The 26,307-nt window shown below is 45.5% G+C and overlaps 1 protein-coding gene across 3 annotated transcripts in view; it reads right to left on the bottom strand.

Annotated features, from left to right (window-relative positions):
• Nucleotides 1-471: 471 nt before the first annotated feature.
• LOC144667674 (lysophosphatidic acid receptor 1) overlaps nucleotides 472-26,307 on the bottom strand; it is a 121,364-nt gene continuing 95,528 nt past the window's right edge. For all 3 annotated transcript variants that reach the window (XM_078529144.1, XM_078529132.1, XM_078529137.1), the window contains one exon: nucleotides 472-3,866. In XM_078529144.1, the coding sequence (XP_078385270.1) occupies nucleotides 3,568-3,866 (299 nt within the window). In that variant the 3' untranslated portion in view covers nucleotides 472-3,567. The remainder of the gene's footprint in view (nucleotides 3,867-26,307) is intronic.

Raw genomic sequence — 26,307 nt, 5'->3', positions numbered from 1 at the left:
TGTTTATGTTCCTCCTTCCCACCCCCCCACACTTCAACTCATCCCATCAGCATAACCTTCAATGTTTTTCTCTTTTAGCCATGGAGCATATTTGTTACTTTTATTATGTTAATTGTGGGAATGAAAAACAGCATTGCATGTTCGTGAAGACCTTAATGGCAGTTAGTGCAAGCAACACAGCAACAGAACAATTTTAGACTTTCCTAGTTCTAGTTTTCAATTAGCAGCCGTTGGTTTTCAGGCAGAATTTGGGCTGCCTTGGGGAGATAACATTTGGTAGCAAACCAGTCACCTTGCTGGCAAAATAAGTTTTGTCTATCATTTTTCCTGAATGGACCAAATTGTTCCAAAATTCCACAGCTCTGTCCTCCCCATGGCCTATCCCAATATATGGTGCAGCACAGGACAAAAACATAAACCAAGTCGAAGTACTGAGAATTGCAAAGAATTTGTGAACACATTTCCATCCAAAACCATGGAGATTTTTTTTATTTTTTTTAAAAATCACAGAAGGAAACATCAATGGGAATCGAAAAAAAATGTTATCAATTTATGCAGAGCTAATCAATTTGTTTTGAACGGCAAGATATTGATATTTTCACCATAATGTTTACATAGGGAATATATCTGCAAAAGTGGTCCTTAGTCTTTGAACAGCTCAAATAAGTTTTTTTTAAAGCCTTTGACGGAATTCATTATGCAAAGTGTCACATAGGTCTTAATTGTTAATATCTTACTTCCCAGAAATCTGTCATATCTTTTGAATTAGGATTTAGTATTGGTTGTACAAAGACATTTTGCAAATACAGTCTCAGACATTACATTAGACAATTACATAGAAAAAAGTTAGCATGTTGATTGGTGAAAATCCTCAGATCTGCTCCAGCTCCATTGCATTGCTTTCCCGGAAGTGGCATTTGTGGATGGAGACCCCCATTTACATGCAGAAGTGAGGGGATGGGGTAGGATAACGCCAGTGGAGCGGTTATGGGCATTCCGCAATTCAAGTTTTCATTTAACAATCCTCAAAATAAAAATTGGAACACTTCATCTGTCTTCTGTCCTAACTCTGCATTAGTCCCAGTGAGCATCAGTACCTCCTGATAATGAATGAGCTCCCACAGTCTAATGACTACCCCAAACAGTGTGAGCTTTTCACTCCACGCTCTCTCTCTCTCTCAACCTACCTCCATTCCCAGCCTGGACCAGTTTGCCCCCTCCTGCTTATACTGACACCCCCGTAAGTGGACGAGACTGGATTAAGCTGTAACAACGCAAAAAGATTCAGCTAATTCGGATGCAAGAATTAAAGAGCAGTTCAGTTCTGAGTTAAAGGGATTAAGTGTTAAACACAATACATAGATCAATACTGAAATGTCCAGTAGCATTTACTAATACAAATTTAAAAGGTTAGTTATGTAGAACACATACTGGCACTAGGTACTGCTACAAAGTCAATGCATAATGACCTGATTACATTAAAATTGTTATATCGTGTAGTGGTGAATAGTTTCTGTAGTAATTACTATCAGGACTATTATTTTACCTCACCGGTGCACAGGTTGCACAGTACTACGTTGAACTCCTTGTGCATTAGATTGCAGAATAATTACATAGCTTGTGAAAAAGTAGTATTACCTGGAAATTAAACTGAATATGAAACCTGACATAATTTAGACAGACTACTCTGAGCAACAATCCAGGCACTGCAAATTACATTTTTTTGAAAAACACTTTGCCTAGTTAAAAATAATAGTAAAAATACTCATATAAATTGTACCTAATCCATGAAATATACAAAACAACTTACTAAATAGGTGAAGATTTGGAAAAGGAATACAGGTCACTATCTCCAGTCCTGGTGCATCATTTAATGAGATTGCAGAGTTGGCAATGCACATTACAAACTGCAGTGATGGTCCAGTAATGCTTGGGCACTGCATGAAGTTACAGACACCCAGCAATTCGAAAGCATTAATAATTAAGGCACCTTTAGGTTAAACAAAAGAAGAAATCCCCAAGCAAAATTGCATTCATCATCAATAGATTATCAAACTAACCATTTAAGACAACTTTTCCAACCCACCCACTCCACCAAATTATATAAAAATTGCAGGGCAGTAGTCAATATGGTTTATTTGAGTGCAAAGGGATATGCTTAACCAAGCAGTACTGGCATGCACATCTACCATGAACAGTGGGGTTGGTTCCTAGTAGCACTCCAAGGATGCATTCCAAAGAACTATTGTACTTCCATGCTATGCCTTAATCATGCATCATCCATTATTTTTTTTTTAATCCTTTTATTTGTTAGGAATTTTCTAATGCTTAAAATTCCAAAAGAACACCAGAGTAAGAAACTCTCCAACACAGTTAGGCACCTGACGGGAGAGAAATGTATAAGCCACTGAACTTACCATACTCAGTATTAGGAAGTAGAATTCAAAAGGAGAATTCACTTCCCTGAACGCAACACCATCAACCATTTGGTAACATGTACTTTGGCACTAACAACGCCCAGTGCAAACTGGCATTATCTTGTCGACTTGTCAATCTGTTCAAAGATCTTAGGATGTATCAACTAAGCATCTCGCCTACCCAGATTCCATGAAGAACTGAAACCTGTTCGCATGGAGCCATCAACCCCAGCCATCAGAAATCAAATAACAGGCCAACACAGTTTAACATTGTCATGTTAAAACACATTATCAGGCCATATTAAATAAATAGTTCACTGTTTTTGCTGACAAACTTATATATTTAAAACCTATTTTTCTGTTTATAACCGTACGTTTTGACTGCAACACAGTAATCAATAATGAAGAGCACAATTAGCAGCAATTTAAAAAGCAAATGTGTCAGCCATGCTTGAACTAAGGAACTATTTATTCAGTAGGTCCTAAACTGCTGTTGAAACTTGGAATGCTTTATAGAACAGAACTCATATTTGCTGATATGGAACAGACATTTGTACCATTGTCTCAGATAAACTGTCCTGCATAAAATGTGGTTGTAGAGGGCCAAATGTTGGAAGCAAAATTAACTGGGTCAGCTTGGGGTCAACTGTGTTATTTTTAAATAAAAAGGGATTAAAGAAAGCACACTAATGACTTACACAGTTTGTATGTCCCAAAAGACAAAGAACTGCCAACACTCTCTTCACAGGGACTTCATTAGAAGCTCTTTGGTACTAACGTGAAGCTATAAAAGGTTGAACCTGCCTGTTCTGCAAAAGTCCATCTCAAACATGCTGATGGGGGGTGGGGTGGGGGGGCAGGTGAATAAAATAAGTTTATTATATTTTAAGCCATTATTTCTACAGTTTAGCAGGTAATACAACATAAGTACTTAAGACTTCAACTGGTGTTATGACGTCTCACACTAGGTCCTACTAAAGCAGAAATACTTGTCAACAATGTCTCATATTAGTTTATGAATAGGCCCCTGGTGCTTATTTAGTATTTAGTCTTCAGTGTTTAATTCACTCGTCCACAGCTGGTTCACATCTGGTGTCTTCTCTATCCCGGTCATCTTGCAGTGAGCAGCCGCGAACCCTTCCGTTCAGTTTTACACCATTGAATGGTCATTGTGGATCCCACTCAAGATGGTGTGGTTGAGGGAGGAGGCCGACCGGTCGGAACCCTCGGCTGCGTTGTTGCTGCCCTCGTTGCGCTGACAGCACAGGATCTGCTTGAACGTTGCGCTCATCTCCTTGTCGCGGTAGGAGTAAATGATGGGGTTCATTGCAGAGTTGAACTCGGCCAACAGCAGGAAAAACTTCTCGTAAGTGAGGACGTTGCATTCAGAGCAGAACACGTCCAGCAACAGCAAAACCAGGCCTGGGGTCCAGCAGATGATAAACGCCCCTAAATGGAGTGAACAAAAAAATATATACTTAGAATTTACAGCACAGGAACAGGCCATTTGGCCCAACTGGTCCATGCAGGTGTTAATGCACCACATGAAGCTCCTCCCACCTTATTTCATTTCATCCTATCAGCACATTTTATCAGACACTGGGACATGGCATTCAATTTTGGCAAGGAAGAGTCTGGCGTCGAATAACTATTTTGTAATACATTCAGGAAGTAACATTTCAAAACTTCAGATTAGCTTTTCCAAGAACTAAAATTTCTTCATATTACTAAATATCGTAGATGTGCTTACACATTGCACATTCACACTCTATTCCTGAGAGGCTTATCAAATGTGGTTATGCTTACATGAGGAGGAGGAAACAATACTGACAGAAAAGGGAGAGGAATAAACACTCTTAGTAATATAGAAGATAAAATAGCTTATTTCAAACTACCTTCTCCCAAATCAGGATTTCATTCCATAATGTTAACACTGCTTCTCTCTCTCCGCAGATGTTGCCTGGCCTGCTGAGTAAACCCAGCACTTGGTTTTTATTTCAGATTTCCGGCGTCTGCAGTTTTTTTAAACTTTGATTTGGTGCCATGAACTCTTATCCCCATCAGCTGAGTCGTATTTATTGTGCCTCGAGTTGTGTTTCCATAATTTATCAACTCAAATGATGAAAATCATTCCTGAGGCTTAGATTGGCTTGCAGCTTCCTTGGCTTATAATTATTACCCCGCATGCCCACTACTGCCCCCCTCCATACCCACCCCCACCCCCTGCCTCGCTCCATCTCCTTCGCTCTTCTATCCCTTGATACACAAATTAAGGGGAAGACAGTGACGTAGTGGCAACGAGTAACATCGCTGAACTAGTAATCCAGGTGCTCAGGCCAATCCTCTGAGGCAAGAGTTCAAATCTCACCACGGCAGCTGGTGGAATTTGAGTTCAGTTAATAAGTCTGGAATATAAAGCTAGTCTCGGTAATGGTGACTATGAATTGATTGTCGTAAAAACCCATCTGGTTCACTAATGTCCTGGAGGGAAGGAAATCTGCCATTTTTATCCAATAGGCCTACAGGTACCTCCAGGCCCACAGCAATGCGACTGACTCTTCACAGCCCTGTGAAATGTTACTCAGTTCAAGGGCAATTAGGGATGGGCAACAAATGTTGACCTAGCCAGCGGTGCCCACATTGCATGAAATAATAAATTACTTCACATCTGTAGTAAATATGGTTTTATTTAGTGTGTAATGCACCTTTAAGAAAAATACTTGTTAGGGAAGATCACGTGATCTATAGTAACCAATAGGAGAATAGTGTGGACTATCTCAGCAGTCAGTGTAGAAATAGAGTTGGAGTTGAAAGCACACCTGTAGTTGCTGCTGAGTACATTATAAATAAACTTAATGTTTCCACCGAAGAAGCGTCTGCAGATCAACTCCAAGCTTAATAGTACAACTCGGCCACCCTAGAACAACAAACTGGCGACGACGATGAAACAGGCTTGAACAGAAGAAATCAAGTTAGAAAGAAATCGGCACTGGACCTCACCCAGTGATTGTAAGTAGCAAGCTCCGTTAGGATTGATGAAGTTAACCCCTCTCAAGATGCCACAATTTGGGAGAATTGATCCTTTTGAACCAGCCACAGACAATTGGTCTCATTACATAGAACGCCTCACATACTTTTTTCAAGCGAACGAGATTACGGGGAAGAGAAGAGGTGAGCGATCCCCTTGAGTACTTGTGGGAGCAAAACCTACAGTCTGATTCAAAGTTTGACGACACCCAGGTTCGAAAAATTTCGACGAATTGGTGGACCTTGTGAAGGGTCACTTTCAACCCTAGCCCTCAGTCACGATGCAGAGGTTCAGGTTTAATTCACGAAATTGAGCCCCGGGCGAGACAATTGCATGCTACGTGGCAAATTTGAAGCAGTTCATGGAACACTGTGAGTCTGGTACGACTCTGAACAACATGCTCAGGGATCGTTTAGCTTGTAGTGTGAAGGAGGACGCTATTCAGAAAAGATTATTGTCCGAAGTGAATCTGGATTTCAAGAAGGTGCTAGAGATAGCGCTGGGCATGGAAAGCACAGTAAGAGATTCAAAAGCAATGCAGGTGCGCAAAATGGCGCCATCCTCCACATCGGGCGGGAAACGTCAGCCGAAAGAAACACGAGAAAGCGAGACTCCGCCGAGAAGCGGGAAACAGATCCACTAGCTGAAGAATGAAGAAAAATTACTTAACAACAAAATCAAAGGATAATTTTAATAGTAGTGAGAACAAGCAGTCTTTCAGCGATTGGAAGTTTAAAAAAAGTCAAATGCTACTATTGTCACAGAAATGGACATATGATGAGGCAATGCAAGGAAAAATTCAAGCAGGCTTGTAAACAAAAGAAGAAGCCCAATGAAACCTACAATGTAGAAGAGCCTGAAACAACAAATGCAGACATTTACTCATTGCTTAATCTGAAAGTTGGAAAGACAGAACCAATATTTGTTACAGTGAAAGTAAATGGCAAACCTGTTAGAATGGAAGTGGACAAGGGAGTTTGCACTACAGTAATACCTTCAGATATTTGAATAATAGTGATCAACAATTAAGTTTAGAAGAAACAGCCGCCAAGCTAAAAACATATGCGGGTGAACACATTCAAGTAAAAGGCATAAGCAGAATAACTGTCCATTATGGAAGCCAAACTACCCTTGATGGTGGTAGCAAATGAAGAGCCAAGCCTCCTGGGCGAAAATGGTTAAAGGAGATAAAGTTAGAATGGTCTGAAATTTTCTAGTTGAGAGCAAGTGGGCTACCAGAGCTATTTAGAAAGTACACCACCGTCTTTCAGGACGAACTGGGGATAATCCAGGGCCTGCAGACCAAGGTTCATGTGGATCTGGCAACAACCTCTCGCTTCATGAAGGTGAGACCAGCGTCATATGTCCTGAGAGAAAAAGTCAACACTGAACTGAATGGGCTAGAGAAACGGGGCGTTTTACAACGTGTTCAGTTCTCAGAATGGGCAGCACCCATAGACCCCGTCCTTAAACCCAACCAAAACGTCCGAATTTGTGGAGGCTACAAACTGATGGTTAATAAAATAAGTAAGCTAGACAGGCACCCCATTCCAAAAATCGAAGACCTGTATGCCAAGCTGGCAGGAGGGACAAGGTACACAAAACTTGACCTGAGTCATGCTCATCAACAACTAGAGTTGGATAATGCCTCCAGGGAATTTGTCACAATTAATACCCGCAAAGGGTTGCACCAATATACGCGATTGCCTTTCAACCTCTCCTCCGCTTGTGCCATCTTTCAGAGAACAACAGAAAGCTTACTGCACGGCCTGCCCCAGGTTGTATTCTATTTAGGCAATGTATTGGTGACAGAGATTGCTGAAAAAGAGCAAACTTAGAAGTCTTAGGGCAGTTTTTGCAAGCTGGGGTGTGTTTTTAAAAAAAGTGCATGATCCAAGTGAGGGAGGTAATCTATTTGAGTCACCAGGTAGATTCACAGGGCTTCCACCCGGGTGAGGAGAAAGTGAGAGCCATAAGAGAGGCACCTGCGCCAAAGAACGCCTCAGAGCTCAAATCAGAGCTCAAAGAATGATCAACTATTATGGGTGGTTTTTACCCAATTTGTCTACAGTGCTGGTCCCCTGCATTCTCTACTCAAAAAGAACCAACGTTGGTCTTGGAAGGCACCCCTGAAAGAAGCTTTCATAAAGGTGAAACAATTGTTGTGCTCGTCCAATCTATTAGTGCATTATGAGCAAAGAACAAAGAACAAAGAAAAGTACAGCACAGGAACAGGCCCTTCGGCCCTCCAAGCCTGCGCCGATCATATTGCCCATCAACTAAAACATTTTGCACTTCCGGGGTCCGTATCCCTCTATTCCCATCCTATTCATGTATTTGTCAAGCTGCCTCTTAAACACCACTATCGTACCTGCTTCCAGACACTCACTACAGACCAGATGAAAGAATTGGTGCTGACATGTGACGCCTCTCCCTACGGAGCGGGAGCAGTGCTCTCTCATCGGATGGACGACAACACGGAATTGTTATGTATCAAGAACACTCGCCACAGCGGAAAAGGGATACTCCTAGATAGAAAAAGGAGGCCTGTCCATCATCTTTGGTGTCAAGAAATTTCACCAGTACATACAGGGCAGCCATTTTACAACCATTTCAGACCACAAACCATTGCTAGGATCGTTTAGTGAGAACAAGGCTATACCACCCATAGCCTCAGCAAGAGTACAACAATGAGTCTTAATTCTGGCAGCAGACGAATACACTTGTGCATAGGCCTGGTAATCAACTCGCAAATGCCGATGCCCTTAGTCATTTGCCTTTAAAAGAAAATTATGAGCACATCCCCATTCCACAGGAACTTGTTTTGCTGTTAAATTTCTTAGATTCCTCGCCTGCATGTGCTCGACAGATCAGAGACTGGACAAGTCGGGACCCAGTCCTATCTCAAGTACAAGAACAAGTGCTACATGGTTGGTCACAGGCACCCGTATCTGATGAAATGAAACTGTACTTCAACAGAAGACATGAGATAACCAGCCAGGATAGCATCTTATTGTGGGGAGCACAAGTGATAGTTCCTCCAAAAGGGATGGGAGCCACTTTTAATTGAACTACACAGTGCCCATCCAGGAATTTCCCGAATGAAGACCATAGCACGCAGCTGTCTATGGTGGCCTGGGATGGATGGCGAAATAGAGGATTTAGTAAAGCACTGTGTGCAATGTCAGCAACTGTAAAAGTTGCCAGTGACAGCTCCATTACACCCATTGGAGTGGCCAGGTAGACCCTGGGTGTGGTTACATATTGACTATGTTGGACCTTTCCTGGGAACAATGTTTCTGCTCATTGTCGATGCCCATTCAAAATGGTTGCAATTATATGAGGTGAAGTCACCAATGTCGGGCGCTACAATTGAGAAACTACCTCAGAGTTTTTGCCATTCAGGGACTACCAGAAGTAGTCGTTTCTAATAACGGCACGGCACTTATGAGTGCTGAGTTTCAATGGTTTATCAGCCTCAACAGTATCACTCATGTGAAAACTGCACCGTACCACCCTTCCTCAAACCGACTGGCCGAAAGGGCAGTTCAAACGTTCAAGGCAGGCATAAAAAGCTAACTGGTGATTCCGTGGCAACCAAGCTTCCTTTTTCATTGTAGGACCACCCCTCACACAACAACAGGTGTCATACCTGCGGAGTTATTGTTAAAACGCTGTCTCAGGACGAGATTAAAATTAATAATGCTGAATTTAGAGGGGAAGGTGGAAAGGAGTCAAGGAAGCCAGAAAACTAGACACAAATAGCATAGTCGAGAGAGGAAATGTACCGTGGGGGAGCTGGCATACGTGATAAACTTTGGGGAAGGACCAAAGTGGTTACCGGGTGAAATAAATGCGGTGACTGGACCTCTATCTTACCACGTGGAGGTGGAAGGCCAGATCATCCGTAAACATGTGGACCATTTAAGGAAAAGAGAGACAAATCATCAAGATTTGGTTCCACCAGTGACCATGACCGGGTCTATGTTTCCTGTTGAAGATACTCAACCCAGGGCTGACATTTTGATGTTCCTGTAAGAGTTGAGGATACAGATCTGCAAGTGCCCACTGAAGCACCTGATGTTCAGGCAACTCCGGAAAAGGAGGCTCCTGACAAAGAATCTGAAGTTGTGGAGCTGCGACGTTCCACACGTACCAGGAAACCACCTGAAAGACTGGACTTGTAAACTCCTTACCCAGTGTAAATACTATATCGTCTTGAAAAATATGCACTCATAAATATTATATGTATAGCCAAGTTAAAGGGGGAGGAATGTTGTAATTATGGTTTTATTTAATACATAATGTACTTTTAAGAATAATACTTGTTAAGGAAGATCACATGATCTGTAGTAACCAATAGGAGAGGAGTGTGGGCTACCTAAGCAGTCGGTGTAGAGATAGAGTTGGAGTTGAAAGCACACGTGTAGTTGCTGCTGATATATTGTAAATAAACTTAATGTTTCCACCAAGAAGTGTCTGCAGATCAACTCTTATCATTAATAGTACAACTTGGCCACCCGACAACAATTATACTAATTGCTTTGTTATATATCCATGTTAAATCGAATGGACCTATTGGCAATGGCCCATTCATTGCATCAGAATGAGGCATAAGCAATTTCAGCCCAGTCAACTTGGCAAAGTCCCTCCCCATTAACATCTCATGACATTTAGGTTCCAGCTGGGGAGAACTGCCCTTGTATACACACAACAACCTGACACAGACATAGACATCCTTTCATACACATCATTCAATAAAGAGCATACAATGTACTCTGGGTGGGGAAATAAAATATCCAAGATTATCTTTGTAGTCCCCCAACTGACCATCCAGGAAAACTTGGCTATCAGACTGGGCCAGTGTCAATAGACGAGAGAAATTCACACGAGGGCATCCTCAGTAGGCTACTTGGTGCAAACATGTCTGTCCAAAATGGCACTATTAGGAATGATCGTGCTTACGCAGGCACTATCTTGATTCCTCAATGAGAATGTCCCCCATCGTGTCTAGTGTTCAATTGTTCTGTGTTTGATTATGTGAGTCTGTCTACTTGATGCTCACTGTGCTTGATTGGTGAAGCCTAGGTGAGGATTCATGGAAAAGTAAACAAACTGTAGAAACTGGAAGGTGGAGCCAGAGGCATGGAGTAGACATTTTAAAGCACTGTGAATTAAACCTGTTACACAAAGAAGCTAGTGTCATCTCCACATGGAATCAAGATCTAAAATATACACAAGTTTCTCACAGCTACATTAATGTGGGATGAATGATTCAATTGGCCATCCATAGGGCACATTTCAGAGGGGGTTAGCAGCAGCAGAACTGTATATTACCACAATCTTTAACCTCCTGGCCTGACACAACCCGCATTCTTCAATTCCTGTCAAGCCAGCAGACCAACATGGTACACGAGGATGTGTAAGCGTTACAGAACCAGAACCAGGCAAATTCTAGAAGGGGAAGGGAAGCAGCAAGGTGGGGAAAGGAGGGGAACAAGAGGGGGGAAGAAGGGAGGGAAACAAGGGGGGGGAAGAAGGGAGGGAGCAAGGGGGGGGGAAGAAGGGAGGGAGCAAGGTGGGGAGAAGAAGGGAGGGAGCAAGGTGGGGGGAAAAGGAGGGAGCAAGGAGGGGGGAAAGAAGGGAGAGAGCAAGGTGGGGGGGGGGGAGAAGGGAGGGAGCAAGGTGGGGGAAGAAGGGAGGGAGCAAGGTGGGGAAGAAGGGAGGGAGCAAGGGGGGGAAGAAGGGAAGGAGCAAGAGGGGGAAGAAGGGAAGGAGCAAGGGGGGAGGAAGGAAGGGAGCAAGGCGGAGGAAAAGGGTGGGAGCAAGGCGGGGGAAGAAGGGTGGGAGCAAGGCGGGGGAAGAAGGGAGGGAGCAAGGCGGGGGAAGGGAGGGAGCAAGGCGGGGGAAGGGAGGGAGCAAGGCGGGGGAAGAAGGGAAGGAGCAAGGGGGGGAAGAAGGGAAGGAGCAAGGGGGGAGGAAGGAAGGGAGCAAGGCGGAGGAAAAGGGTGGGAGCAAGGCGGGGGAAGAAGGGTGGGAGCAAGGCGGGGGAAGAAGGGAGGGAGCAAGGCGGGGGAAGAAGGGAGGGAGCAAGGCGGGGGAAGGGAGGGAGCAAGGGGGGAAAGAAGGGAGGGAGCAAGGGGGGGAAGAAGGGAGGGAGCAGGGGGGGGAAGAAGGGAGGGAGCAGGGGGGAGGGAGGGAGCAAGCAGTGGGGGGAGGGAGGGACCGAGCGGGGGGGAGGGAGGGAGCGAGTAGGGGGGGGGGAGGGAGCGAGCGGGGGAGGAGGGATGGAGCAAGGGTGGAGGGAAGGGAGGGAGCAAGGCGGGGAAAGGGAGACCGAGGAAAGAGATTTTATTCGTTCATGGGATGTGGGCATCACTAGCTAGGCCAGCATTTGTTGCCCATCCCTGTTTGCCCTTGAAAGGGTGGTGGTGAGCTGCCTTCTTCAACTGTTGTAGTCCATGTGGTGTAGGTACACCCAAAGTGCTGGTAAGGAGGGAGTTTCGGGATTTTGACCCAGCGACAGTGAAGGAACGGCGATATATTTCCAAGTCAGGATGGTGAGTGGCTTGGAGGGGAACTTCCAGGTGGTGGTGTTCCCCATGTGGCTGTTGCCCTTGTCCTTCTGGATGGTAGCAGTCGTGGGTTTGGAAGGTGCTGTCGAAGGAGGCTTGATAAGTTCCTGCAGTGCATCTTGTAGATGGTACACACTGCTGCTACTGTGCTTCAGTGGCAAAGGGAGTGAATGTTTGTGGATGTGGTGCCAATCAAGTGGGTTGCTTTGTCTTGGAAGGTGTCAAGCTTCTTGAGTGTTGTTGGAGCTGCAATCATCCAAGCAAGTGGACAGTATTCCATCACACTTCTGATTTGTGCCTAGCAGATGGTGGAAAGCTTCAGGGAGTCAGGAGCTGAGTTACTCGTTGCAGGATTCCCAGCCTCTGACCTGCTTTTGTTGCCACAGTATTTATTTGGCTAGTCCAGTTCAGTTTCTGGTCAATGGTAACCTCCAGGATGTAGATAGTGGGGGATTCAGTGATGGTAATGTCATTGAATGTCATGGGGCGATGGTTAGATTCTCTCTTGTTGGAGATGGTCATTGCCTGGCACTTGTTTGACACGAATATTACTTGCCACTTGTTAGCCCAAGCCTGGATATTGTCCAGATCTTGCTGCATTTGGACATTGACTGCTTCAGTATCTGAGGAGTTGAGAAAGGTGAACATTGCACAGTGAACATCCCCACTTCTGACCTTATGATGGAAGGAAGGTCATTGATGAAGCAGTTGAAGATGGTTGGGTCTAGGACACTACCCTGAGGAACTCCTGCAGTGATGTCCTGGAGCTGAGATGACTGACCTCCAACAACCACAGCCATCTTCCTTTGTGCAAGGACCCCAATTAGGGGAGAGTTTCCCCTGATTCCCGTTGATCCAGAATTGTTGGGGCTCCTTGATGCCACACTTGGTCAAATGCTGTCTTGATATCAAAGGCAGTCACTCTCCCCCGACCTCAGGAGTTCAGCTCTTTTGTCCATGTTTAAACTAAGGCTGTAATGAGGCCAGGAGCTGAGTGGCCCAGGCGGAACCCAAACCGAGCATCTGTAAGCAAATTATTGCCTCTTGATAGCACTGTCGATGACCTCTTTCATCACTTTACTGATGATGGGGCGGTGATTGGCTGGGTTGGATTTGTCCTGCTTTTTGTGTACAGGACGTACTTGGACAATTTTCCACATTGCCGAGTAGATGCCAGTGTAGTAGCTGTACTGGAACAGCTTGACTAGGGTAGCGGCAAGTTCTGGAGCACAAATCTTCAATACTATTACCGGAATATTGTCAGGGCCCATAGCCTTTGCAGTATCCAGTGCCTTCAGCTATTTCTTGATATCACGTAGAATGAATCGAATTGGCTCAAGACTGGCATCTGTGATGCTGGGGACCCCCAGAGGAGACCGAGATGGATCATCCACTCAGTACTTCTGGCTGAAGGTTGTTGCAAATGCTTCAGCCTCATCTTTTGCACTGGTGTGCTGGACTCCTCCATCATTGAGGATGGGGATATTTGTAGAGCCTCCTCTAATGAATTGTTTAATTGTCCACCACCATTCACAACTGGATGTGGCAGGACTGCAGCACTTAGATCAGATCCGTTGGTTATGGAATTGCTTAGCTCTATCACTTGCTGCTTATGGTGTTTGGCACACAAATAGTCCTGTGTTGTAGTTTCACCAGGTTGACACCTCATTTTCTTTTTAGGTATGCCTAGTGCTGCTCCTGGCATACCCTCCTCCACTCCTCATTGAGCCAGGGTTGATCCCCTGGCTTGATGGTAATGGTAGAGTGAGGGATATGCTGGGCCATGAGGTTACAGATTGTGTTTGAGTACAATTCTGCTGCTGATGATGACCCACAGCGCCTCATGGATGCCCAGTCTTGAGTTGCCAGGTCTGTTTGAAATCTATCTCATTTCGCACTGTGGTAGTGCTACACAACATGCTGGAGGGTATCCTTAATGTGAAGACAGTACTTCGTCTCCAAAAGGATTGTGTGGTGGTCACTCCTACTGATACTGTCATGGACAGATGCACCGAGGATGAGGTCAATTATGTTTTTCCCTCTTGTTGCTTCCCTCACCACCTGCCATAGACCCAGTCTAGCAGCTATGTCATTTAGGAGCCGGCCAGTAGTGGTGCTACTGAGCCACTCTTGGTGATAGACATTGAAGTTCTTCACCCAGAGTACATCCCGTGCCCTTGCCACCCTCAGTGCTTCCTCCAAGTGGTGTTCAACATAGAGGAGCACTGATTCATCAGCTGAGGGAGGGCGGTATGTGGTAATCAGCAGGAGGTTTCCTTACCCCTGTTTGACCTGATGCCATGAGGCATCATGGGGTCTAGATGCAATGTTGAGGACTCCTAGGGCAACTCCCTCCTGACTGTATACCACTGTGCTGGGTCTGTCCTGCTGGTGGGACAGGACATATCCAGGGATGGTGATGGTGGTATCTGGGACATTGTAAAGTATGATTCAGTGAAGATGACTATGTCAGGCTGTTGCTTGACTAGCCTATGAGACAGCTCTCCTAATTTTGGCATAAGGCCCCAGATGTTAGTAAGGAGAACTTTGCAGCATTGACAGGGCTGAGTCTGCCTTTGTCGTTTCCGGTGCCTAGGTCAATGCTGGATGGTCCAGCCGGTTCCATTCCTTTCAGACTTTGTAGCAGTTTGATACAACTGACTGACTCGCTAGAGCATTTCAGAGGGCATTTAAGAGTCAACCACATTGCTGTGGGTCTGGGGTTTACATGTAGGCCAGACCAGGTAAGGACAGCAGATTTCCTTCCCTAAATGACATTGGTGAACCAGATGGGTTTTTACAACAATTGACAATGGTTTATGGTCATCGTTAGACTTTCAATTCCAAATTTTTATTGAATTCAAATTCCACCAGCTGCCGTGGTGAGATTAGAACCCAGGTCCCCAGAGCATCACCTGGGTCTCTGGGTTACTAGTCCAGCGACAATACCGCTACACCCCAGAGGGGAGCTGGGAAAGAGTTGAGTGGCGAAAGAGGGGAGGGAGGAGCATTTATATTGCCACTTTTATGTACTTTCAAAGGGTTTCACAGACAGTGAATTGCTTCCAAAATGTAGTTTGCACACAGCAACATCCTTCATGCAACAAGTAAAATGAACGATGAGTTAATCTGTTTAATTCCCCCAAACATCGATATCTAATGTAAGCCAGGATCCCAGCACCTCCTGTCCTTTTCCCAATAGCACCGAGGCATTTTTAACATCCACCTGAACAAGCACAATCGGGTTCTGGATTTAATATCCCATCAAAAAGATGGAATCTGATACCATAGCACACAGCCCTGCACTAAAGTGTCAGCCTAGACTATGGTGCCCTGTTGATGACAGCTGTAGCGCTACAATTAATGCATTTCAAAACCTACCAAATCTCACTTTGCAAAAAAAAGAGTGTCTACTTTGCAAAAGAGAAAATCCACAAGAAAAATAAAACATGTTGATCCGACGCGGGGCCTCTCGGGTTGTTTCCATTCTGAATTAATCAACGTTTTAAGTGCGTGTGGCAGGAAACTGAAAAAATATGCCATATTTTCAGTTCTAAGTGTTACATTCATGCGAAATGGAGGAGAAAATATGATTGCAGTTTTCAAAGAAACTAACCATTTAAAACGTCTCACTGTCCAGACAAAAAAGAATTGAATTCATGTGGATGTCACGGTGTTATCCTCAGAAAGGAACAAGGCTGATCCTGTGGAGCATTTTGTTTCTTTTGAGTATTTCTGTGCAAAATCTTTCATTGTAAAAGTTCGTTCAGCACAAAGCTTGGGCAATATATTAAATAAGGCATTGTGAAGTGGGTTCAAAATGGGTACAAACCTTTCAGTGTATTAAAAAGTAAACGCAAGTGTCTCCGGAGACTTGAAATTTGTCCAGTAGCGCCATTTCGTTCTTTTTACCCTTTCGTGGGGCGTGGGTGTCGCTGGCAAGGCCAGCATTTGTTGCGCATCCTTAGATGCCCTTGAACTGAGTGGCGGCCATTTCAGAGGGCATTTAAGAGTCAATCACGTTGCTTTGGGTCTGGATCACATGTAGGCCAGACCGGGTAAGGACAGCAGATTTCCTTCCCTAAAGGACATTGATGAACCAGATGAGTTCTTTTTTTTCAAAACAACGATCGACGACAGTTGTCATGGACAAAATTATTGAAACTAGCTTTTTTGTATTCCAGGCTTTATTAACTGAATTCAAATTCCACCAGCTGCCATGGGACCTGAGCCCGAGTGACCAGGGCATTTAGCCTGCGCCTCTGGATTACTAGCCCAATGACATTACCAACACGTCACCTTCTCTCCTAAACAGCCTCCTAAGTGTCCAATATGATACAGAGGGTGAACACGCCTATTACAAGCAGCAGGCGTGCCCACCACCATATGAAGAGCAAAATGTCAGTGTGCAGTGCCCACATGTGAAGTAGACACAAGACCCCGTCTATACACAAATACGGGGCCCAACAACTGTTTGAGGTCCACCCCCCACCACACCCCTGCCCCCCATTACCCACCACCACCCCCAACCACCCCCCACCTCTGTGCAAGGCAACTAGTGACTGCGCTCTGGAAAATTGTGCAGTTTACACACAGTCCTTAGGCTGTAACCACTTAATTGAAATTTTTAAAATACATTTACCCGCTATGTGACGCCGGGAGAAGCAGGAGGGCTTCCTCCCTATTTCCACGTTCAACGGCATAAGTCACCATCGGGTATCCGAGTGCTGCCATTCCTTCTTCTCCCCCACCTCACGACCACTGCGCCCTAGCAATGCGACCACCCTCCGTACCAACTCCCAACTCGATTGGCCCACCATCTCAATTACCCTTGGACCACCCGACACCAGCCGCAGCCTGATCTTCAGTCGCTCTTCACCAGCAAGCTGCCTGCTACTCTCCATAGCTCATCGCATCGACGGTAACAACTCCCCGAGCCCAATATCAGGCTCCTCTCGAGTCTCAGTGTTGAGTGCACACATAAATCCCTGCACACGAAATTTCTAGGCCACGTGATTGATTCTAGACAAAAAAAAACGTTGAAGTTTCCACTCGTTTGTGCTGGATTTTTCCCCATCACAATTCCCCTGAAATTGCCCGAAAAAATTGCGAAATTTCAAGTGCAAATGACATTCCATGGAAAGTCTTTGGCACTAGCTTTTTTATAAAAAAAATTGTGCTAGAAGTTGGCCTTGGCCACAAAACTGGTCACGGCTCCAGATCAAATCAACGAGGATAGCGGGTTTCTGCTACATGCGGCCTTCTGTCGGCCTTTGTACAGGCTCGAGAAACTCAGCCCAGCCTAATGGCCGCAGAGGGCACCAAGGGGCACATTTTAAATTAAGTACTTAATATATAAGTTTTTTTAATTAAAAAACTACAAAAACTGACTAACTCAATCTAACCAAATGGTTCTGTGTAGATATTTTTTCAAGTTGTTTTTTTTTAAAACTGGTTTACTCAAGTGGACTAGGCACTCTGATTAACAATGCGCTCATTTTTTTGCGATAAATGCACTCTCAGCTGCATTAAGCAAACTGCACCAGATTATCACTCTTAAATATGTCAAGAAATATCGCTTTTAAGCATTTTTTAATTTTTAAAAACCCAATTACGTTCCAAAGTGACCGACTGCACTGCTTCACAGTAAATGTTGCATTCAGCGTTAGGCAATTCAAGTTATGAACTTGAGAAAACAGAAACACTTCTCACATCTGGTGCAATTTTGGGCATTAAGCTGCACCTGGATCACTGATTGCACCCAAAGTGGAAGCTCCACGCGCTTCACGGTATACTTTTGGCTGTAATGTTAAGAAGGTAGGTGACCCTTTTTTTCCACCCATCCCATTGACAGAGGCTGAACGCCTTCCTTCTCCACGCTGCTGCTGTACTGTTCGTTCCTGTGCAGTCTTCACTCATGAGGACCAAACATGAATAATCTAAGAAATCTGGTCAGGCTGCAGGTGGTTTACCTGAAATGAAGCACCTGCTCTTCTTTAAAAGGGAAGCTATGTTCTTCAATTATCACTAGTTAAACACACAAACTGTTCAATTTCTTTACCCAGGTAAAAATGAATTCATACTGATCGCGTTCAACATATATTTAAGTATTGCTGAAAAAAGGGACATGCTGTCAAAACTTTTCACCTTGCACTCATCAGAACAGTTCACAAGAATACCAATAGTAAAGGGAACACAGTTTATACTGCATGAGAAGAGAGTGCTGATTGGTTGGCAAGTGGACTATGATTGGTAGAGGCACTGCCATGGAGAATGCACTAGGGAACAGTTAACTGCCAAGCTTTTGTTCACCAGGCAGGTCGCCTCTGATTGGTCAAGGTACTGCCATGGGGAATGAACCAGGGAATGGCTGTCCCACAAGCCATTGTTTAGTTGAAAAAGGTGCAATACGCGGACATGCTTCTTCTGTCTGCAAAGGACAGGGCCCTGTGTGTGAATATATATATATATTTATAAATGAACATATACCCAGTAATTGTACTGGATGCTGCAATGCTTCTTGGTAACAACTTATAAGATAAAGGACAAGGACAACATCTTGCATTGTAAACAAGAGGTCCGTCAACATCTGGAGAAAAGAAATGCCAAGGTTCAAGTGGAGATAGGAACAGAGTCAATTGATGTTACGGAAAGAAAATAGGTGGTCTTAGCGATGGTGACATGGTCTGAACTCATCTCAGGGTAAAATGTGACACCAAGATTGTGAACAGTCTGGTTCAGCCTCAGGCTGTTGCCAGGGAGAGGGGTGGAGTTGGTAGCTAGAGAAACGAGTTTGGAGCGGGGACAGAAGTCAATGGCTTCACTGTTGCTGATATTTAATTGCAGCAATTTTCTATTCACCTAGTACTGGATGTCAGAGAAACAGTCTGATAATTTAGAGGGCGCAGAGGAGTTGGAGAGATGGTGTTGAGGTAGAGCTGGGCATTGTCAGCATACATGTGAAAACTCACGCTGTGCTTTCAGATGATTCTGTCGAGGGACATCATGTAGATGAGAAATAGGAACAGGCCAAGGGTAAATCCTTGGGGGACACCAGACGTAATGGTGCAGGGGCAGGAAGAGAAGCCATTGCAAGTGATTCTCTGGCTATGATTAGATAGATAAGAAAGGAACCAGGTGGGAGCAGTCCCACCCAGCTGGATGACAGTGCAGAGTCATTGGAGGAAGATTATGTAGTCAACTGTGTCGAAGGCTGGAGGTAGGCCAAAAAAACAAGAGGAGGGATAATTTACCTTTGTCACAGCCATGTAGGATGCCATTGGTGAGTTTGACAAGAGCTGTTTCAGGCCTGAAGCCTGATTGGAGGGATTCAACCATGCAGTCCCAGGAAAGGTGGGTGCTAATATGGTCATGCAGTATTCTTCTGTAACCCCACATCTATACTAGTTACAAAAGTAGATTAATAATGGCTTTAGAAAGTCAGAATTGTACTAAAATATGTGGCTTTGAAATAGTACTATGCCGTGAATAAAAAAAAATACACCATTGCTTTCTCTTACAACCGTCAACATGAATGAGAAGACATCAAGAATCCAGTGGTACATTTTTGTATGCCCTAGTGTATTTTCCCTTATAAGAAATGGAATGTGAGGGTTGTAGCAGCAGATCCAAGAGAAAAAAAACGTGACTAATAATCTGAAACCCTCACTATTTCCACAGGAGAAAGACACAATATTATCCTGATGCTGCAAGACCATTAATCTGAAAAGACAGGAAAAATGCAAGAAACAACAATTTATACTGCAGTGAAAAGGATGTTGATTGGTTAGCAAGTTGACTCCGATTGGCTGAAGCGCTGCCATGGAGAAAGCAACAGGCAGCTATAGGCTCCCAAGCTCCCGTGTAATTCAAAAAAGTCTGTAGGATTCGAAAACATTCCTTTTGCTTACAGAGAACAGGTTCTTCTATATGAATGTATACTGCTTCTATCAAGTGTAAATCAGCCAGGTTACGAGCTCCAGTGATCATCTTAAATTGGTTGTTAGTGTAGCTATTAGCGCGGTATAAATTGTTGCGATCATTTGAAATTTGGCATTCTTGCATTTGTCATGATGAGGTGCAAGATGAAAAGCTTCGGCAACATGTCTCTCTTTTCAACAATGTTCAAGTCGTTGTGCATTTTCAGCTCAGTTTCAGGGTAGTGAAAAGAAAGACGATAGAACCTCGGCATCTTTTCCTTTGCAATATCTAGAACAGTATGTGATAGTGAGGGGAGAGGTGGCGGGAGAGTGGGTTAAAACTGAAGGGTGCCTGGAATACACACCTTTCCATCTGCGGTCACAGTCCTCCAAGTAAAACTAAATTTACATGTTTAGTTGCAACCTAATGATGAAAAACCACAAATTTACATGTTATTTACAGCACAGAAACAGGCCATTCAGCCCACCTGGTCCATGCTAGTGTTTGTGCTCCACACGAGCTTCCTTCCACTCCTCTTCATCGCACCCTATCAACATGTCCTTTTGTTCCTTTCTCCCTCGTGTGCTCATCCAGCTTCTGCCTACGTCAGTGTTTCCCAAGCTTTTTTTCCTGGTGTGACTCCATTTTAATGCCTTGTGTGCCCCTACAGTCCAAATATTGGGGGGGGGGAGGTAGAAGATGAGTTGTTGTTGAATGGGGGTGGGGGAGCTTTAGCTCTTGGCAGGGGAGGTGCGAGGTGAAATGGGAAAAAGAGGAGCTCAGCTCGTTGGATGGGACCTCACCTTCCTCCTCTAAGACGCTCCATAAAACTTGCTTCTTTTGGCCAAGCTTTTGGTCACCTGTCTAATGTCTCCTTAAGTGCCTCTGTTTTGTTTAATAATCACTCCTGTAAAACGCCTTGGAGCCTACGTTGTGCCTGAGTGGTTTAGAAGAAGCAAATAGGTTGCCAGACACATTAGAGACAGCACAAATCAAAGCGGCACTGATATTCGTAACTAGCTAATCCAGTATCAGCTCTGGAATAGGCTGCTGACTTGCGCAGTGAATGGCGATTCACCGAATTCTTTAGGTGGGAGCTAGGCCTGTTTCTGGCTGGGGCGGAGGTGATCTCTCACAAAAGGTTAGATCCTGCAGAGTATTCAAGGCCAAAGCGATCTCCTGGGCTGGTTTCGATCAGCTGGAGGAACACAGGGGGTGGGGGAACGGGAGGGGTCGGAGAGGGATTTCTGGGCTTATTTTATCCTAGGGTTTTAAAACCTAGTTTCTCACCTTTCCCTGGAAAACATGTGGGGTTTTTTTTTTGGCGGGGGAGTTATTTATTGTGAAACACAGGATATCACAATCGTGTGGGACAGGTGGGGTATTCTAGAGCGTCATATCCTTCCAGTTATTGCCTGTAAGTGTGTACATTCAGAGCGAGAAATAAGAGTTCAGCACCCCCTGTCTCGAGAGCCTGAGTGCTATTCAGACGGTGCAATATTGATGGTAAATGGCAAACTTCAACAACACAGGCCTGCTGGAAGCAATTCACTACAGGAGTCCCCTCAATATGTTGTCAAACAGACAATGGAAGATATCTAAATAGGCAGGGTGAAGAGCAAAAAACAAAGAGTATCTCATGCCCTTCAGAAACATCTTAAAATACTTAGGTAAGCAATGAAGTCCTTTGAAAAGCAGTGACTTGTGACCCATGGCACAAGCTGCATTAAAGAGTTAAGATACACACAACATGGGAAATGGATACTTCAATCTGCCAGAGGACCGGTAAAACATGTTTTGGACTAAAATTCCAACATGCATACCGAACAATCCTGGGGTTCCAAAATGCTCCATGGTCCACTCGTAGTCCAAGATGTTCCCAATAGGCATGTGTGTGTGTGTGGAGGCCTGCTGTGCACATTCCTGCCTGGCGTGATCCATGCAACTTCCTTCCCAGAGTTCAAGGGCTGCATTTTTTGGCCACGGAGATGAGCTGTGTTCATTTTCGAGCCAGCAGCCCGGCACCGGTGGGAAAACTGATAAAAGTTAAGGTTTTTCAGGCGGGTGAGCTCTTCATTGGCACGGCGACAGGTTTCTCTGTCCAATTAAGGATGGCAGGTGGGCACTCGAAGCTAACAAGCCGATCACGGGCCCGCCAGTCTGAGAGGAGCACCCGCCTGCAGCAAGAGGTAAGAAACTGAGAGGGTGCCTCAGCAAGAAGGTGCCCTCTCAGCCGCTTTTTAAAAACATAATTTAAATTAAATTTAATTTGAACTTTATTTAAATTTAACTTTAAAAAAAATAGAAAAAGCAGCCAGGCCACCACAGTGGGTGGGGCTGGGGGTGGGGGTGGGGCTGGGGGACCCTCTGCAAGCTGTTGGCTTCATGTCCCCCGCGGCAGGAAGGGAGGGCACTCCGGGCGGTCCGGGGCACTCCGGCCGGTCCGGGGCACTCCGGCCGGTCCGGGGCACTCCGGCCGGTCCGGGGCACTCCGGCCGGTCCGGGGCACTCCGGCCGGTCCGGGGCACTCCGGCCGGTCCGGGGCACTCCGGCCGGTCCGGGGCACTGGCCTTCCAGCCCGTAATGGGTTTCCCGCCTCTATTGGCATTTGGTCTGCCTCATCCTCCCCGCACCCCCACCACCCCTCCCCCACCACCACCACCCCTCCCCCACCACCACCCCCCCAACACCCCTCACCACCAACCCCCCACCCCGCCCCTTCCACCACCCCCCTCCCAACCCCCCCTCCCAACCCCGCCCCCCCCACCAGCCCTCCCAACCCCGCCCCCCCACCACCCCTCCCAACCCCTCCCAAATTTCAAATGTAGTATAAATTGTGATTGTTTAAAATTTGGTATTCTTGCATTTGTCCTGATGAGTGCAAGACGAAAAGCTTCAACAACATGTCTCCCTTTTCAGCAATATTCATTTTGGGTTATTCAGGGCTCCCGGTTCAGGTTGGGACTAACCTATGAAGCACTCTATATGGGAGATGTAAAAAAAAAAATGGAAAGCCAGCCAAATTTAAAGAGCTGGCCAATTAAATGATAATGTTAAAATAGGGGGACAATTTTTTGAAAGCTTTCTGAGATGCGAAAGCGCCTCCAGCGGTTAGTGGACTCTTCCAAGGATGCAGAGGCAGGGGACGAGGAATCAGAAAGCAACAAAGAAGAGAAAGGAAATGCTAGATAGACTCTGGTGTGAATCTGCAGGCAAATCAGCACGACTCATTCCCCCAATGTGACAGCCTACTGAAACTGGGGTCGGTTCAGGCAAAGGAGGCTGCAAGGGAGCGCTGCTCTCTGTGCCACTTCACCGTACCATCGTCATGGGTCACTGCATGCCTGCAAGCTGTTTGACAACTTAGAGTAACTGTTGTCCCTTTAACATACACAAATCAATCTCCAGCTCGCTTCACACAGGAATGTCAGTCACCCACAAACAGGTAAACATCAGTTAGGATCGATGTTGGCCAGACTCCTTGCTTCATTACAGCCCACTGGTGCACAATTACCGATGCAGAGATTATAATCAGCCCCAGTGGCTTTCATCCCACTCAATCATGCCAAGGTAAAGCCCAGTGACAAAGCTGCTGGATAATAGATCCACCCCTTAAATGATCTCGTCGTCTCTACAGCTCCAGAAAACGGGACCTGGAATTTTACTTGCCCGACCTTCCAGGGGCTGGGGAAAGCAGAGCGTCAAGGGGAGGTGGTGGGGGGCCTGTGAACCAGGATTCCCCTGCAGGCTACGGAGTTATACTCCACAGTGCGTGCCTGACTCAGTCCCTTTTCAAAGGACAGCCTAACTAACAGGCTTGGCTTCCAAACAGGGAACAGGTCAGGCCTTAGGGGGAGGTAGGTCTGTGTCCACGGTGATGCAGAGGGAGCAGAGACCTGGAGAATTGCAGGGTGGTGGGGAGGGGGGGTTGTCGGAGGCCCCAGTGGGAAAACGGGAGGGTCAGGGGTTGTCTGATTGTGGGGTTAGGGTCTGGCAAGTCAGATACATTGAGCTGCTAAGGCATCCAACCTCCCCTAACACCACCGCCCCCCCCCACCCCCAAAAAGCTTCCGATCTCGTCCCCCGCCCGGACCTCTGCCCCTGGTCGCTCAAGCCTCTGGAACCCCCAACTCCACAGGTCCCTGATACCCCGATGACCCCGGCAGGAACAGGCCTGCCTTGGTTCCATGACCCTTAACATCCTTAGCGAGTGAAAATCTATCAATCTCAGATTTATCATTGAACCGGCATCTACTGCTTTCTGTGGGGGAGAGTTCCACACTTCCACAACCCTTTGTGTGAAGAAGCGTTTCCCAACTTTTCTCCTGAAAAGGCTTTTGTATTTGACCATTCAAAACCCTAAAATCAAATCACCCTTAACCTTCAATATTCCAGGGAATACAAGTCTTGTTTATGAATAGGACATGAATTGCACTCTTCAATTCCGACAGGATCAGCATCAGTTCTTGAAGATTTACAGCTGACTTCCACCCCTCTATGAAAACCCAATTTCTTTCCTTGTTAACTTGCAGGACCTTTTGGCTTTTTTTTTACTGAGTGAGTGCACTCACCATTCCTTCTGCCTCTCAAACCAATTACAATTAAATATTGCTGAAAAGAGAGACGCATTGTCAAAGGTTTTCACCTCGCACTCATCTGGACAAATGCAAGAATACCAAATTTCAAACACAATTATGGGGAGAATTTTCTCCCTGTCGGGGTGGGGGTGGGGGTTGGGCAGGAAAGGGCGCAGGCTGGCACGCAGCCGATCGCCACCCGCGATTGGCTGTGCGCCGCCATTTTACATGAGCGGGCCAATTAAAGCATGCACGCGAAAGAGCGCAGGAATCTCCCTGAAACACAGAGCTGCCTCAGGAAGTTTGGTTTGAATTTTAAAAATTTTAATAAGAATAAAGAAATTTTAAGACATGTTCCCTCATGTGACACTGTCACATGAGGGGACATGTCAATGAATTTCATTAAAAAATTTTATTAAAAGCTTTAAAAACCTTCATGAAACCTCATCCCACCCGTGGAGGAGGTTTCATGATAAATGCGAAGGCCACCTGGGCTCTTCGCCTGACCCCCGCCAACCTTAAGGGTGGACGGGCAGCTAAGTTAATTATTTTAATTGGTTTTTAAATGGCCTTAATAGGCCTTTGACAGTTTAGTAGGTGCGTAGCCACCTCCGCTCGGGCCCACCGAACTGAGGATCTGAATGATGGGCAGTGACATCGGGACACATGCCCGACGTCACCGCTCGTCATTTTACACATCGGTGAGCGGGACTCCCACTCGCCAGCCCAATGATTCTGGCCTATAGCTAAGTTTCCTCTCCCTGCCCCCCCTTCAAGCTTTAAATGTATTTTTGTCACAATTACTCTGCAAAGTAGAGGGGACACATTGGAAGATGCACACCACAACAGGGAAACCCAATCACGTTCCAATTGTAGGAAAAATGCACATGGACAAGATCGACCCATTTGGGGTTTTGGAGCCTGTTCTCCGGGGTTCCCCCTCTGATAGGAAGCCGAGCCTGTCAGTCAGACAAACATCCCAGGAGGGAGCCTATCAGAGACAGCACACGTATACCGCGAAGCTAAAAACCCGACTTCCAGGCTTTCCTCACACTACCAAATACCCCCCCACCCCACCCGCCATGTAGGTCAAAAAGTTAAAATTCTATATCATGTAAAAATAAAATCAACCATGTCTTCTCTCTGTAAAATGCATAGAACTGTCTAAAGGAGAAAGATTGATTTGCATCTCGAGAGGAATTGTAGTGTTCAATTGTTCTGTGTTTAATTCTGAGAGTCTGGTAACTGATCTATGCTCACTCTGCTTGATTGGTTAAGCCTGGGTGTGGACTCAGAGCAAAGTAAGTAGGCTCCACAGAAGCTACTAGAATCTGAGCTGTAAGCACAAATGCAGATATTTTGTGATTGCAGAGATATTTTGAAACTCAGTGTTGCACATTTAGAAACTAGTGGCATCTCTGCATTGCTCTAGGATATAATAAATATACAACAAACTGGCAAATATACAACAGAGTGTTACTAGGAGATGGAAGCTGCCTGCAAAGCATGAGTGGCAAAGGCGGAAGGCAGCCATGATGAGGCCTGCCACTGCCTAGAGGGCCAGCAGCCCCACCGAGCGCAAATGTGGTCAAACAGCAACCTGAAAGCTACTGCGCCCAATCCACAACAATGAAACATACAACAGGGCCTCTCACAACCTCAGGCCATCCCAAAGTGCTTTACAGCCAATTAAGTACTTTTGAAGTGTAGTCACTGTGGCAACCAATTTGCACACAGCAAGCTCCCATGAACAACAATATGATAATGGCCAGACAATCTGTTTTTTTAAT

The sequence above is a fragment of the Cetorhinus maximus genome, chromosome 2, assembly GCF_964194155.1.
Source record: "Cetorhinus maximus chromosome 2, sCetMax3.hap1.1, whole genome shotgun sequence".
NCBI lineage: Eukaryota > Metazoa > Chordata > Chondrichthyes > Lamniformes > Cetorhinidae > Cetorhinus > Cetorhinus maximus.
The sequence above is the reverse complement of the archived record's forward strand: the minus strand, read 5'-3'. Positions and strand labels throughout refer to the sequence as shown.